Source organism: Pelophylax lessonae (genome assembly GCF_965119305.1).
Source record: "Pelophylax lessonae genome assembly, chromosome: 3".
Lineage (NCBI taxonomy): Eukaryota > Metazoa > Chordata > Amphibia > Anura > Ranidae > Pelophylax > Pelophylax lessonae.
In genome coordinates, this window is record NC_138770.1 from 520525724 (window position 1) to 520542601 (window position 16878).

General features: G+C 46.6%; 1 protein-coding gene across 3 annotated transcripts in view; it reads left to right on the plus strand.

The window, feature by feature from the left end:
- STXBP5 (syntaxin binding protein 5) overlaps positions 1-16878 on the plus strand; it is a 925152-nt gene that overhangs the window by 864346 nt on the left and 43928 nt on the right. For all 3 annotated transcript variants that reach the window (XM_082250146.1, XM_082250147.1, XM_082250148.1), the window contains one exon: positions 14658-14823. In XM_082250146.1, coding sequence (XP_082106272.1) covers positions 14658-14823 — 166 coding nt within the window. The remainder of the gene's footprint in view (positions 1-14657; positions 14824-16878) is intronic.

The window sequence follows — 16878 nt, forward strand, 5'->3', positions numbered from 1 at the left end:
CACAGGTGTGCCCTGTCAGGTTTAATAAGTGTGATTTCTTGCCTTATAAATGGGGTTGGGACCATCAGTTGTGTTGTGCAGAAGTCAGGTGGATACACAGCTGATAGTCCTACTGAATAGACTGTTAGAATTTGTATTATGGCAAGAAAAAAGCAGCGAAGTACAGGAAAACAAGTGGCCATCATTACATTAAGAAATTAAGGTCAGTCAGTCCGAAAAATTGGGAAAACTTTGAAAGTGTCCCCAAGTGCAGTCACAAAAACCATCAAGCACTACAAAGAAACTGGCTCACATGCGGACCACCCTAGGAAAGGAAGACCAAGAGTCACCTCTGCTGCGGAGGATAAGTTAATCCGAGTCACCAGCCTCAGAAATCGCAGGTTAACAACAGCTCAGATTAGAGACCAGGTCAATGGCACACGGAGTTCTAGCAGCAGACACATCTCTAGAACAACTTTTAAGAGGAGACTGTGTGAATCAGGCCTTCATGGTAGAATATCTGCTAGGAAACCACTGCTAAAGAAAGGCAATAAGCAGAAGAGACTTGTTTAGGCTAAAGAACACAAGGAATGGACATTAGACCAGTGGAAATCTGTGCTTTGGTCTGATGAGTCCAAATTTGAGATCTTTGGTTCCAACCACTGTGTCTTTGTGCAACGCAGAAAAGGTAAACGGATGGACTCCAAATGCTTGGTTCCCACCGTGAAGCATGGAGGAGGAGGTGTGATGGTTTGGGGGTGCTTTGCTGGGGACACTGTTGGGGGATTTGTTCAAAATTGAAGGCATACTGAACCAGCATGGCTACCACAGCATCTTGCAGCAGCATGCTATTCCATTCGGTTTGCATTTAGTTGGACCATCATTTATTTTTCAACAGGACAATGACCCCAAACACACCTCCAGGCTGTGTAAGGGCTATTTGACCAAGAAGGAGAGTGACGGGTTGCTGCGCCAGATGACCTGGCCTCCACAATCACCTGACCTGAACCCATTCGAGATGGTTTGGAGTGAGCTGGACCCCAGAGTGAAGGCAAAAGGGCCAACAAGTCCTAAGCATCTCTGGGAACTCCTTCAAGACTGTTGGAAGACCATTTCAGGTGACTACCTCTTGAAGTGTGACTCTACATAATCATGAAAACAAAGAAAACTCTTTGAATGAGAAGGTGTGTCCAAACGTTTGGTCTGTATTGTATATGTATATATACAGTGTATATATATATATATATATATATATATATATATATATATATATATACACACACACACACACACACACACAAAAATACTATATCACAAACTTCCAAGATTTCAATTGTTAATTAGATTGGTGTAAAATATTATTTTGTAGAAAAATTCTAAAGTGCAATGTACGCTGTGCCAAAGGAGAGAAGGAAAAAAGTGCAAAATAAATGAGCATAAAATTCTTAAATGTCACAAAAATTGTGTAAATAGTTCATACATTTGTTAATATTAAAAAGCTGCAAGGTATCAAACTATTCAATTCATATAGAAAAATCTTGTGAAATAATTATTTAAGAAACAATCAGTGTAAAAAAAGTCCCAAAGTGCAAACAGTGCCAAAATGAATAATTCATTCAATGCTCTCTCTTCTGTGTCCACTCGTGAAAAAACACCCAGTGTGCTCCCTCCACCGTATCCCCAAACTGACTCACCAGAAATAGCCGGTCAAATTAAAAACCAGCAAACACGCTTCAAATAGTATAAATATTCTCCAGCAGGATGGTCTAAAATTTCACAGATTTTCTCTTCCCACTTTCTCCATGGATATTTTATTCTCTGAGGTATACCAGGTAGGGTTTTTAAAAAAAAAAAAAAAAAGAGAGAAGGAAGGATTCCATAGTGTAATTCGATATAATTAATGGTTTATTAAAACATATTTAAAAAAACTTGCATTTCTATGCGTCTACCCGACACTGGGATGGATCACGTATTAAGATCTCTCTCCAGCTGCGAGCTCCGAGTGTCAGACAATAATGCGTTGCGGTGTAGGTCGGCGTCCTGGCCCCTCCCTTAGATCAGGATGGCGCTGTGGGGGCGCTTCATTTTTAATGACAGTCTTGCCACCATTGTGTGGGGCACCTGCCTTGTTTTAGCGAGGGTACCCTGCCTCCACGTCACGGTGGGCGGCCCCCTTTTATGGCACTATTTCCTATTATAACCTCTATCTCTATGGAGGGCGACCCACTTTTTTGTGGGGTACAATAGGTGTTCCATTTGTGGACCCTTGGCCGCCGTCCCCTTTGCGGGATCGTAGTCGGCGGCCTCCCCTGATATGTTTTCGGGGTGAGCTCAGTATATAGCGACACTACTGGGTTGGCATTCACACACCTTGAGTGCTCAGATAGTGAGGATGATTCCTCTGCTCCTCTAGCCGCGCTTAAATAGGCGTTGATGGATGCACTGTTTGTGTCAGTGCGTAAAACTTTAAAAATGGAGGTTGCGGCTGTTGCCGTGTCGGGAGGCACTGGTTCCCTTTCGCACCCACAGGCCCTCCAAAGCGTCGAGGGTGTTCCTCTTTCCGCTTGCCTTAACAACATTGTTCCAAAACGATGAGGTTGTCCCAAATGCAATGGTTGCTAGGCACTTTTTTGCTTGCTCTATCCTTATGAGGATTTACTGCGTAAAAGGTGGACGGTCCCACCTGTAAGTCGACTCGCCGGTTTCCAGGTCTCCTTTGATTTCTAGGCTGTCTGTATCAGCAATGGTCCTTTGGCGTATTGTCTTGACTTAAATGCTGGTCTGTGGACTAGACTTTTAAGAAGGCCTTATCTGATCTCCCTCTTGTAGGAGATCACCTGTTTGGAGCTTCCTTGAATGACATATTTAAGGGTCTCACTGGGGAAAAGTTATCTTCTTCCGCAGGCTCAGGGCCTCCACTAGAGGTTCCAAGAGGACTAGCAAGCCGCGAGAGGTTTCTTCCAGACCTGCGAACAAGGCTCCCTCTGCATGAAGGGGTGCCCCCATCTGTATGTGGGGTGGGGGGGGGCAATTTCGCTGGTTTCCGGTTCCATGGACCTCCCTAGTACAGGACAAGTGGGTCCACAAAGTTATTCGGTCAGGCTACAAGATCGAGTTCAGTCTTGTCCTCCGTAAAGGTTTTTCCCCTTCCAACCTGCGCTTGTTCCCAGATCACTTACGGGGTCTCTTTGGGGCAGTGCAAGACTTGTTATTTCAAGGGGTGACTGTTCTGCTTCCGACTTTTTTTTTTTTACTCAAACCTCTTTACAGTCCCCAGGAAGGAAGGTACCGCAAATCGCTAAGCTGCTTTGTGCGAGTACAGAAGTTCTGCATGGAGTCCAATTACATGGTAATGACGTCCCTACATCAGGGGGATTTCTTCTCACATCTATCGACATCAAGGACGCCTACCTGAACATTCTAATATATGCTGGTCGCCAGCACTTTCTCAGTTTTGCCGTAGACGAGGAGCATTATCCATTTGTGGCACTGACCTTTGGTCTCACCTCCGCACCTCGGTCTTCACAGGAGTGTTGGCCCCGGGGATGGCATTGCTTGAGTCAGCGGGGGATTGCGGTACTTGGATGATCTTTTGCGAGCAGAGTCTCCAACTGCTCTGATGGACTACTGGAGATTGCTCTGCGAACTCTGATGGAATTCGGTAGGATCCTAAACATTCAGAAGTCTGCTTTGGTTCTGTTCACATAAAATGGCCTATCTGGGTCTGACTCTGGCCTCCGCCTCAGCCAGAGTGTTTCTTCTTCGGGAAAAACTCCAGACATTGCAGGAGGCAATTTAGCTTCTGTTCAGCAGATGGTCATCCCTCAGGGCTTGCGTGTGCTGGGCCTGATGGTGTCCACACACAAGGCAGTCTGTTTGCACAGTTCCACACGATCTCTGCTAAAGAGATTCTGGTGAAATGGGTCAAGGATCCACATCCTCTATAGAGGTGGCTTCACTCTCTGGCACTTTGACAGGGAAAATCCTTCTCCTCCTGTACTGGATGGAGTGTATTGGACTTTGGCTCGTTAGACAATCGTCTTCAGGGATGCCCAGTATGAAATCATTCGGACAATGCCATGGCCGTGGTCTATCAATTACCAAGGGGGCACATGAAGTGTCCAGGCGGCTTGCTAAGTAGCCGGTGTTCTAAGGTGTGCAGGATTCAGGCGGAAGGGATTCCAGTAATTTTAGCGGCTCCAGACTGGCCTCGTCGGTCTTGGTATGCCGATCTGGTACAGTTGGTCACCGATGCTACTTCACGACTTCCTCTCAGGGAGGATCTGCTGTCCCAAGGACCAATCTTCCATCCTGTTTTACAGTTGCTGGCTTTAACGACTTGGCTGAACGCCAGGTGCTGAAGGATGGAGGTTTGTTGAATCGGTGATTCCTGCGCTGTTAAACGTTGCCTCTTAGAAGAGCTAATATCGTACATGGAAGACGTACATTCCATGAGTCTCTTGGGGTTCATCCTCGCTCCTTCTCGGTGGCTCTGATCTTAACTTTCCTTCAACGAGGGGTTGAACAAAAATTGGTCTCAAGTACCATCAAGGGCCAGGTATCGGGTTTTGGCGGTCTTTTTCCAACGACCTTTGGCCACACACTCCCTGGTGCGTACCTTTTCTTCAGGGTGTCCGACATTTGGTTCCTTCAGTGCGGGCTCCATTGCCACCCTGGAATCCTAATGTGGTGCTTTCTTTTCAATAGTTTTTATTAAGTTTTCAAAACACCAAACATTAAACACAGTACACTTGTACGTAATGGCAATACAGCAGTGAGCAAAATCAATACAAACAAAACACAAAGGTGCGCCATACAATGTGGTATGAAAGTGAACCAAGTGCTCCCTAAAATCTCAATGGCAGGGCCTCTGGAGACCGGTCCCAGACCAGAATCCCCCACTTCGAGCAGAAGGGTCGGGCCGCCCAGACCACCCCAAGAGGTAACAATACTGTGGCCGGGCACCCCCCCCCCCCCGCAGGAACCGGGACCCAGCCCCCAGGGAACCCCTTACCTACTCGTAGGCCATCAAGGGGTGCACCCATGAGTAACAGTAACTATAGTACACCATAGCTCATTACGCTTGAGATGATCATACGGTGTGACATAAAGACCATCAACCGGACAGTCTAAACAACAGCCTCAGATATAAGCATGTGTCATCATTAACAATATCATCAGTTGAAGGTTAAACCCGAATTGAAGGTAAATCCCTCAGCTCGGGTACTTTAGTAACCAAGGGTTCCAATCTTGATCAAACAGCAGGCTCCTATTGTTGGAATTGGCAAAGAACTTTTCATAGGAGTAATAGGCTTTAACCTTATTAGTAACCTCTACCACCGTGGGTGCAATAGCAGAACGCCACGCCGCTGTGACAGTCGTCCTAGCAGCCGTGAGTATATGCGAGGTTATACAACGAAGTGGACGAGGGAACTCATTTATACCCAAGTTCAATAATGCAAGGGCTGGGGACAACGATATTCCAGTTACGGAGATAATCAGTGCAAACACCGCTGCCCAATACCCTCTTATCTTCCTACACTGCCACAATAGATGGAATAATGTACCCTTCTCCCCGCAACCCCTCCAGCATGTGGTGGATGCGTCTTTAAACATCTTTGCCATCTTCACTGGTGTTAGGTAACTACGGTGGAGGATTTTGAGAGCCACCTCCCAATGATTAGTGCAATGCGTAAATTTATAGTAGGAGCGAATGGCCAGCCGCCAGTCCCGCTCTGAAAATGTCACTAAGAGGTCGCTCTCCCAAGCCAACACGCTAGCCGACTTATTCTACCCACGCTGGAGGTGTAGGCTATGGTAAAACCAGAACAACCCTTTCGTTTTACGGTACTCTGTATGCAAGTAATCCCAGATTTCAGAGGGCACCTCAATAGTTGGGTTAGGGTACTTAATATGATAATGGTGTAGTTGTGCATGGAAAATGGATGATGGGGTTCGGACCTGCTTGCGGACATCATAATATGTGAAAGAGTCCGGGAATGTTTTTCGCGGAACTCTCAAAGAGGGAAAGAGGAATTCATAGGCAGCCAGTGTCAATTCTCTTTTAATTTTCGGGGTTCCCACTAAGTTTTGCACCTCCCCCCAGGTGCCCAGTGTAGCCCGCAAGGAGGACAAGTGGGGGGTATACACTTCCCTCTTTGTCAAAGCAGCAAGGAGCAAAGACGGTAGATCTCGCTGCGCCACCATTGCCCTCTCTAGCAGCACCCACAATTTGTCCGAAGCCGGGTCGAACCAAGCCTTCGCCTGATCCAATAGGGCGGCTGAGTGGTAGGACTTAAGGTGTGGGAAGCCAACTCCCCCACTCGGACCTAGATTTAAGCAGCGTAGAGTATGGCATTTTGGGTACCTTGCCCCCCCAGAGGAATTTCCTAAACGGCTTATCCATGCAGCGAAAAAAGGACTCCGGCAGCGCTATAGGGAGCGTCCTAAAATAATACAATATCTTTGGAAGCGCCATCATCTTGAGAGCAGCGATGCGGCCCAGCCAGGAAAGCTCATAGGACGCAATGTGCTGCAGATCCCCTGCAGCAATTGACTGCAATTTAGAAAAGTTAGTCTGATAGGTCAGAGACGCAGGCGCCACCAAAGAGATCCCAAAATACAGGAGGGACTTAGTGGTCCATTGAAAGGGATATTTCAATTTCAGGAACTTCAATACCGGAGGGGACAAGGAGAGCGGCAAGCACATAGACTTAGTTACATTGAGTGTGTAATAGGAAACCGTCCCAAACCTGTCTAGCTGCTGTTGTAAGTAGTGCAAGGACTTCACAGGTGAAGTCAAGGTAAGGATCACATCATCCGCAAATAATCCGATTTTGTGATCCTTGCCTCCCACTGTAATCCCAGTAATATTAGGGTCGCTCCTAATCGCCTCAGCCAGAGGTTCCATAACTAAAGAGAAAATCAAGGGGGAAAGGGGACACCCTTGGCGAGTCCCATTGGTGATGCTAAAATTAGTAGATAGTGCATTAGATGTAAACACCCTAGCCGATGGCCTGGTGTACAGTGCCGAGATAGCAGAGAAAATAGATCCCCTCAGCCCAAATTTAGCGAGGGTCGTTCTAAGGTACCCCCAGTGAACCCTATCGAACGCTTTTTCCGCATCCAATGTCAGGAACACCGAGGGCACCTTCCGAGTCCCAGCTATCTGCACAAGGTCCAACATCCTCCTAATACCATCAGGCGCCTGCCTGCCCTTCACAAAGCCAACTTGGTCAGCTTTGACCAAATGAGGAGTCACCTCCGCTAGTCTGATGGCTAGAATTTTGGTGTACAGCTTGAGATCGGTATTTAAAAGGGATATGGGGCGAAAATTTTGAGGGGCATCAGGCGCCTTCCCAGGTTTTGGAAGTGCCACGATCACCGCCTGAAGCCTCTCCTCTGGAAAGGAGGAGCGCTGGGCAGCGGCGTTAAACACTTTACAGAGGTACGGAGAGAGGACTTGACTAAATGCCTTATAGTATTCAGCAGAGAAACCCTCCGCCCCGGGCGATTTATTGGGGGGCAGGGAAGCTATGGCCAGTTGAATTTCCTCTTCAGTTATGGGGGCATTGAGGGATTGCAGCATGTGGTCCGTAACAGCTGGGAGATGAAGTTAATCCAGGAAGTTGGCAATAAGAGAATCTGTAGGCTTTGGGGTAGCTACATCATCCCTGAGATTATATAACGAGTTATAGTAATTCGAGAAAGCATTAGCAATCTCAGTGGGATGGCGCACCTGAGTGCGAGAGATGGGATCAGTGATGGAGGCCAGCTTGGCTTTTTGTTGTCTCTTTCTCAAGTAGTTAGCTAACATTTTCCCTGACTTATTCCCTTGAGAATAATACCGTGCTTTAGTAAGGAAGAGGAGGTGCTCATGTTCCTCCATAAGCTTGGATCTAACCTGCATTCTACAGTCAGTAAGATCTTTCAACAGGAGCTGATTAGGGTTTGCTTTATAAGCCGATTCTAATGATCTAAGTTTCTCCATTAAGGCTCTGAGAGCCAGGGTTCGTGCCTTTTTAACCCTAGAAGCATGCTGAATGAGCAACCCCCTCGAGTACGCCTTATGAGCGCACCACAACTGGAAGACCTTTATCTCAGGGGTGTCGTTGTCAATAAAATAATCCCGTATCCGACCACCCAGCTGCTCTCTATGGACCGGTTCCCGGAGCAGGGAGACGTTGTTGTGCCACAAATGTACAGGCACAGTCGCGTGAGTCTCCGAGACCACCACCGAAACCGGAGCGTAGTCAGACCAGGATATGGGATGAATCACAGATTTTTCAACAGCCCTCAGAAATTGCAAGTCAGCCACAAACAAGTCCAATCTCGAATAAGATTTGTGAGGGGCCGAGTAGTAGGTAAAATCCCGTTCCGTGGAGTTAAGGCAACGCCACACATCATACAAATCAGAGGCGTGCAAGAACCGTTGCAAGGTAGCCCTCGCACGCCCCTGAGCCGGAGAGCAATCCAGTGCCTGATCCACCACACAATTAAAGTCACCACAGTATACCGTGAGACCCCTCTTCACGCGATCCACCCTTTTCACCAATGCTCTTAAGAATTTGATCTGGCATTTGTTCGGGGCATAGAGATTTACAATTGTATAGGTAGTGTTGTTGATATCGCAAATCAGTATCCAATACCGACCCGCCACATCCGATACAGTTTCATCCAACTGAAAGGCCACAGAATGTTTAACAGCAGTGAGCACCCCCTTTTTTTTGGATTCCCCGGAGGAAACAAATATGTGAGGATAGGATTTATCCGTGCACTTAGGTGGGTTGGATCGCATAAAGTGGGTCTCCTGAACACAGATAACATCACCCTTAAGGGCGCGGCCCTCCCTCCACAGGGACCTACGTTTGAACGGACTGTTCAGTCCATGAGCATTAATAGAAAGTATTTGGACAACCATTTAAAAGGGTACTATAACGATCAGTTCAGCGGACATGTCCAAAAAGTATGCATAAAAAGAACCGATAAATGAGAGTGGGAAACAATGAAGGCTCCCAGGCTATAGCGACTGAATTGGAAAGGGAGGGCAACACTGGGCCAAAGCCCATACAGTACCTGCAGGCCATGCAGAGAAAGTTCAAATCGGAGCAGCTGTCCTTCACTGGTACGGATGAGCAGTGGACATCCTTGGTCAGAAGATAGGTAGTTTCCAGGCATAAGTAGCTTGCATTGAGGCTAAAAGAACAATAAACACAGTAGAAAAAAACATGGAAGCGACAAAAAACAAAGAAACAGAAGCATGGGGTAAACCCCATCATGCGATTCAATCGCAGGTAGTGGTGAGCGGGGTATTGGCACAGGCCACCCGGTTAACTCCTGAACTCCAGCATGCCGGTCAGGGGAAGAAAAGGCAGACCCCCAATAACCTCTCCAGACCTGCAAAAAGAACACCCAAATGGAAAGGGCATTGCAGCCATCTGGATGAGCAGTGAAGATTCATCTGTTGACTCAACGCCACTCCGGTTCAAGTCGAGATGGCGGATCCGAGCGTGGAGGCGAGCTCTGCTGATCCGGAATGAGTCCCCACTGCTTGGTCAATGCAAAACCCTCAGTCACTGAGCGAATAACATGTGTGCGGCCCTCCTTGATTATAAGAAGCTTGGTGGGGAACCCCCAGGAATATATATGATATTGTTGTTCCGGAGTTGCTTGGTTAAGGGGACTAACTTCCTCCTAGCTGCTGGTAAATTGAGACAAGTCAGCATAAATGGATAGGCCATGATATGGGTCCGGCAACGGTGAATGCTTCCGTGCAAGCCTCATGAGGTCATCTTTGACATGAAAAAAATGGATGCGGGCGATGACATCCCTTGGCACTTTGTCTGGTAGGTTTTGCGGTTTAGGTAAACGGGGAGCCCGATCCACCACCACCTCTGCCGCCGGCGTGTCAGGCATCAGGGCCAAAAGCATGGCTTGCACATAAGGCCTCAGTTCAGAAGGGGGAATAGACTCTGGGACTCCCCGAAGTTTGACATTATTCCGGTGGGCCCTGTCCTCCAGGTCCGCCATTTTAGAGCCTCCAGATCATCTTCCCTTTCGTTATGAGCATCCACCAGTTCATTATGTGCTATAGAGAACTCCTCCATCTTGGTTTCTAAATGATCCACTCTGCCCCCAAGTTCCACAACATCCGTTTTGATGCCATTAACACAGGCCACAATTTCTCTGTGAAAGGCGCCATTAATAGAGAGGAGCATCTCTTTCATGGTGGCGTCTGTAAGCGGTTGCCCTGTGGTAGGGAAATCCTTAAAGTTCTCATAGAACTCCAGCTTGCTGTTCAGGGACAAGTCTCCCGCTCGCTCGTCCCTCGCCCATCTGTGGCTTTCCGACCGCCGCCTGGGTGCCGATTTGTGTGGGCTGTGGGAAGGTGAGATCCCTTGAGAGGAGTTGCTGCTGGCGGAGGGAGAGATGGAGCCTGCGTCCCGCCCATGGTCCCGCTGAGCCCCGCCGGAAGCTCCGGCGCCTCCGGCCTGCAAAGAGGCCTCAGCGTCATCTTTGGAGCGTGGGGTGCTAGAGGAGGCAAAGAAGTCTGTGAGCTTACGGGGCGCCCCGCGGTCCTTGCGTTTCCCCATCACGATCTGGAGGGTCCCCGGTGTCTCGGGTAGGGATAAGGAGCCGGAGATGCTTACCCACGTCGCTTATTCGTCAGCGGAGAAACTGGGAGAGACGGTGCTCGGATCTCACGCGGCCATCTCCTTCGGCTGCCGGCCACGCCCCCCCCTAATGTGGTGCTTTCAACTCTACTGAAACTTCTCTTTGAGAATATTCAGGAGGTTTCCCTGCTTACACTGCCCCAGAAGGTTGCCTTCTTTGGTGGCTATCACCTCTGCATGCTGGGTGTTGGAACTGACGGCGTTATCCTGGATAACCCTAGGATAAGGTGGTGATTTGCCTCTGTCCGTCATTCCTTCCTAATTTGGTCTCTGATTTTCATTTGAATGAAGAATTTTTGTTGCTTTTTCTGTGTCCTAGGCCTAAACATCTGAAGGAAATTGCCTTGCATGTCTAGGATTTTGTCCGAGCAATTAGGGTGTACCTGGTAGCTACGGAGTCTTTTAGGAAGTCGCTCTATTTGTGCTCACGGACAGACCTCACAAAGGTTTGTCCGCTTCTTCTGCTACCATTTCCAGATGGATCAGACAGACGGTGGTTCAGGCCTATTGCATCAGGAGTCAGGTTCCTGCTTTCCCTGTTTAGGCGCACTCTACTAGGGCGCTTCGTGTCTCCTGGGTTTTCCGTCTTCAACCGTCAGTGATGCAGGTTTGCAAGGAAGCCACCTGGTCGTCGGTGCACACTTTTACAAAGTTTTTTACAAAGTTTTTTGTAAAGTGGTTGTGTTGGCATCTGCGGATGCTTCTTTTGGCCGCAAGGTTTTGCAGGCTGCTGTTTAGAGGACCTGGTTCTCTTTAAGGGTGTATTGTTTTTTAGGGGAGCTCCAGTTGTTTATGGTTGAGCTCTGTTACCTGGTTGGCTGTTTAACCTTGGGAAATTTTTTCTGATGTTTTCCCACCCCTCATGGTTGAGCCAGATGGACTTGTGTCTTTTTTCAACCTGACTAACTATGTAACACTGCTTTTGGACGTCCCAATAGTTAGGAGCTGTGTCCATCAATGAACAAAAGAGAAAATGGGATTTTTGATATACCGTAAAATCCATTTCTCTGATGTTCATTGATGAACACAGCACCCACCCCTCTGTGGAGTGCTTTCTTCTGACACTGCTTGTAACAAAACTGAGTGCCTATAGCTGAGAGTGTCCCTGGGACTGCCCATAGGCGTAGTCAAGCTTTTTCCTGCCTAGTGTCCTACTCCTGTAGGGGGCTGTATAACCCAGTGGTTAAGAAGAATCAGGAGCTGTGTCAGCCAATGAACATCAGAGAATTGGATTTTACCAAGAGCGAGAGCAAGAATTCTAGCCCTAGAACTCCTCTAACTCTAAACTGGTAACTTGTAGAAAATTTTAAAGTGTCATCTATGGAAATTTGTATGTACCAATGTTTATCGCCATTCCACGAGCGTGCGCAATTTTGAAGCATGACATGATGTTGGGTATCTATTTACTCGGCGTAACATAATCTTTCACATTATGAAAAAAAATTGGGCTAACTTTACTGTTTTTTCAAAATGTGTACTTTTTCCAAACAAATTGCATTTGTAAGACCGCTGCGCAAATACGGTGTGACATAAAGGTGTGACATAAAGTTTTACAACAATCTCCATTTATAGGGTCTCTGCTAAAAAAAAGATATTCTGTTTGGGGGTTCGAAGTCATTTTCTGGCAAAAAAATACTGATTTTAACTTGTAAACAAGAAGTGTCAGAAATAGGTCTGGTGCTTAAGTGGTTAAATTTTGGCTGTGAGCCTAACACGTTTTTAGAGACCTACAAAGGCATTGAGACCCTCTACATCGAAGATGGGAAAAATGCCTCCTTTGTGTTTCGAATCTGGGTTTGAATAAAACCTTGGAATTTTACAGTTGGAAGAACAGAAATGATAAACCTTTGGGTGAACAGACCCTGAATAGCTGAAAGAAGGTCTAACTTCATAGACATGGGAAAACACATAATTTTGATAGATGCAAAACTCAATTTTGTAACCATTGAATATTCCCAAATCTTTGCGAAAGCTCTCAGGTATCTCCCCACCTCTGATAAAGCTGGTAAGTCAATGTACGAGACAGGAGAGAGGAAAATGATGGAATCCTTTTTAAGTTACAACCTCAATTAGGAAAATGTTTTGTTTTGGTGTTTTAAGCTCTGGTGATTAGGAGGAGCAACAAGTTGTGAAAACCATAAACCACCTATAACCTTGCATTAAAAGAATAAAAGACCTCTGTTGTAAGTTTAGGAATGGAAGGGTTGGGGGGTCAGAAATAGTTGTTAGTGCCAGTGGGTTCCATTAGGACTTGTAAAAGGTGCAAACGGCACAATCTTTTCCTTTACCAAGCCTTTTAAATCCTGAGAATGATGGAAAACGAGCATTCGCAGCCAATGGCTGCAACCGCTGATCAGTGTTTTCTTGTGGGAAAGTCCCCTTCGTCAGAATACAATAGCGAAGCGGGAGAGATCCAAGCATCACACATTGTGTTAATGCAGGGATCTGTGAGTGTGCTTTTTGTTTTTTGTTTTTCCCAACTCTGGCTGAAAGAAAAAAAATACTTGTATACCCGCTTAAGACTGGTATTTAGCTCCTTAGCCAATGCACAGAGCTTAATTCTTCAAACATGCGTGCCCCAAATGCAGACAAAACATTCCAAGGCTTTTCAAATAAATTGCATTTGTCAATGTTAGTGCATAAATAACTAAGTTTCTCTTTCGTTCATTGACGGACACCACTTTTGGTATTCATAACTGCCCCCTACAGGAATAGGACACTAGGCAGAAAATAATTCTGGCTACACCCATGGGCAGTCCCAGTGGGTATACTCTCTCTCTTTGCTATAGTCACTCTGTTTTTTCCTACCTAGTCAGGAGTAAGGACCTAGTTCCTTCCTGGGATCTTTGGTCCTGGCAATTTTTTTTCTTTTAAGATAGATATGTTTTTTCTCCAATTAACTGCCGACCGGCTGGATAATCTAGATCCAGTGGTCACCCCAGTCTGGCGAGCGGGCGCAGACCTCACTCCCGCGATAGGTAGGCCACGAAAAAACCCCACTAGGCTGTCCTGTGAGTTAAACGCCTCGCAAGGTCGCATAAGACCGAGTCGCAGCGTTCCTCCTGGTTGACAGCCCCAATTTCGATGAGAGATTCTGTCTGAAGCGGTGCCCGTCTGGTTCCTGGTATGGTGAGTAGTTGTCCCCCCTTCTCCCCCTGGAGGGTTTTGGGGTGGACGTAAAATCTATTTCTCTGAGTTTGAAGGACACAGCACCCATCCCTCTGAGGAGTTTTAAACTTCTAATACTGCTTGCTACTAAACTGATTACCTAGAGTAGAGAGGGGGGTTATATACCAAGCGGAGGACAGTCCATGGGCATGTCCAGGTCTGCCTAGTCCTACTTCTGGTGGAGGCAGTATAACCCAGTAGTTATGATTTTTTTTTTAAATTATTTTTTAGGTACGTAACATATGTTGAAAAGTACTTTGGTATAAGCAACGTCTCTAGCATTCATTGTTACCATTGGAACTATAATTCGCTATTTCAGTTGATTTGATATTCTGTTTATTTTTTGTTGTAAGCTTTTCTAATGGCTGTAAATTTATTATAATTTAAAATAATGCAATTTGTGAAATTTTCTTTTTTGTAAAATTTTCTTTTTATTAACAGGTTAAAGGTTATATATGATTAGTGTGTGGATTTATTGTACATACACACATTTTGTAGTTCATTATATGGAATGCATTGTGTTCATGTATATACAGAGTAGGCAGGACTGTGGCACAATGAATGCAGGCTTTCTTATATCCTGTACCCATTTAGTACAGCACAGCAGGGGTGGTGAATCGCAGGGAATTTATAAATCTTTTGTCAGGTAAGAGTTCTATGTATGCTTTTGAACTGTATTTAGATGCTTGGCTTGAATAGCCTTTTATTGGCAACCTATATCCTAAATTGGTAAGATAAGCACATGAAGATTCTAAATTCTTATAAAAAAAAGAAAAAATGTTATTCACAGCATCATAGCTTTATCCAGTTTAAACTTGTCTGTTCTGCTTTCCAAAGTTTGCCAAGTTTAAGGCCGCTGTTGGATGTAAATTATTTGCCGATAACCAACATGAGGATAGCCCGAACATTCTGCTTCACGAACAATGGGCAGGCATTATATCTGGTCTCAGCTACTGAAATCCAGAGAATCACCTACAGCCAAGAAACATGTGAGAACCTACAGGTAATGTGTGTGTGTGTGTGTGTGTGTGTGTGTGTGTGTGTGTGTGTATATATATATGCTGACTGATGTAGTTATTCTATAGATTAAGAATAAACTAGTTGTCAACACACCTTTCGGGAGTGGAACAAGATATTGCCTGAATACCTTTACTCACTAAACAGGAGAGGTGCATGATAAGAAATAACCACAGTAAAACTCATCTTCTAGAATGAAACACAATATTGCTTTATTTGGATGACCCTGTAGTATTTCAAGTATAAGAAATAAGAGCATTTTCTTGTTTTAAACGGAGACCGTAAAGGTTAGAAACCAGTCGGGTTCACCCTTCCTATTTGCCGTAGTGAGCTTTGTCGCTGTGTTAGGAAATCCAACATTTTGCAGTTATCACCAGAACAAAAATAGAGGGGAAATCTTCCAATGAGCACATCTATTATGGTTACAATTCCCCTCTAACTTCCACACGTGTCAGACAAGAATTAAAGGGAAATGTCCCTCAACATGACAAAGAAAAATTAACCAAAAAAAAAAAAACTTCCTAGGGTGATTATCTATTCTACACTGTTCTAATGGAAAGAAAAAGCTCCCACTGATACTGGCTAGTGGCCTTATTAAAAAAAAAAAAAAACATCCTCCTTCAATATAGTGCCCTTATTGTTAAAGTGGTCCTAAAGGCAGAAGGTTTTTTTATCCTAATGTGTTCTATGCATTAAGATAAAAAAAAGACCTGTGTGCAGCAGCCCCCATAACAATTGCCTGAGCGCCATCTTGATCCAGTGATGTTGCAGGAGAGCCTCGGCTGTCCAGGACTCTCCCTCCTGATTGCCTGAGACACAGCAGCGGGCGCCATTGGCTTCCGTTGCTGTCAAAATCAGTGAGCCAATGAACAGAGGGCCAGGTGCCTCGATTAGCAAGCAGTCTATGGGGGCACTCTACAGAAAGGAGGGAGCACCAGCAGGGTGCGGGGGGGTTGTACCTGGTGGTGGCTCCTGCCAGGGCCCCCTGTTCTGCCTTGGCCTGTTCTTGTAGCCTAGGAATCCCTCCTGGGTCCCTGGAGGCCTCAAGGTGCCGCGCGGGGCTGCCATTTTGCTGTAACCTTGGTCTTTGCAAGGCGGCCATGTTTGTGTAGTCCACCGGCCATTTTGCAGTGGCTTGCCATTGAAAATGGCGGCCGTAACAGTGGAGCCCTGGGGGGCGGCGATTTTAGACGGTGGGAGCCCCTCCTCATCCCCTGGTGCTGAATACTGGATCTTTTCACTTCCTGCACTTGGAGTACAGATTATCCTGGTGGCTGCAGGTGCCTGTTTCGGCTGGGTGGCGAGTCTGGTGAGGTTCTCTCCCTCTCTGCTGAGGATCTCCAGGTGCTTGTGGCTGCGGACCGGGTGGTGGTGCCAGCGCAGTGGGGGTTTTCCTTTTGCAGTGTTTTACACTTGGTGGGGTCCACCTGGTGACTCATGGAGTCTTGAGAGCACATCTCCCCACCTAAACCCCTCTCTGAGGCTACGGGGCCCTCGGGTTCCTACCATCTATTGATGCACTTACTGCGGTCCTGGAGTCCTTTGTGTCCCGGGTGGAAGTGGCTTTCCGGCGATGATCTAGCAAAAAGCGCCCCCCGACTTATCTGTCTCATCAGATCCTGAATCTGATTCGGCCGCCACGGATGTGGGTCACCATGCTGGGTCTGCAACCACGTGCCCGGAATCCTCTGATTAGTGAGGATGATTCCTCCACATCTGCAACCGTGCACAAAAAGGCGCTGGTGGAAGCACTGATTGTATCTGTCCGTGAGACCTTGAAGATGGAGGATGCAGCTGCGATGGAGGCGCAGGTTCCCTTTGGTTTTCACAAGCCATCCGGAGAGGCAAAGGTGTTTCCTTTTCCCCGCTTATTTTGACAAAATTGTTGCTCAAAAGAGGAGGCGACCAAAACGTCCCTTTGGGGGTCCTTAAGCGGTTTTCTAGGCGTTACCCCTATGAGGAGTCCCTTTTAAAAAGTGGACTGTTCCACTGGTTTCCAGATTGAACAAGGTAACCATGATTCTGGTTGAAGAGCCCCCGG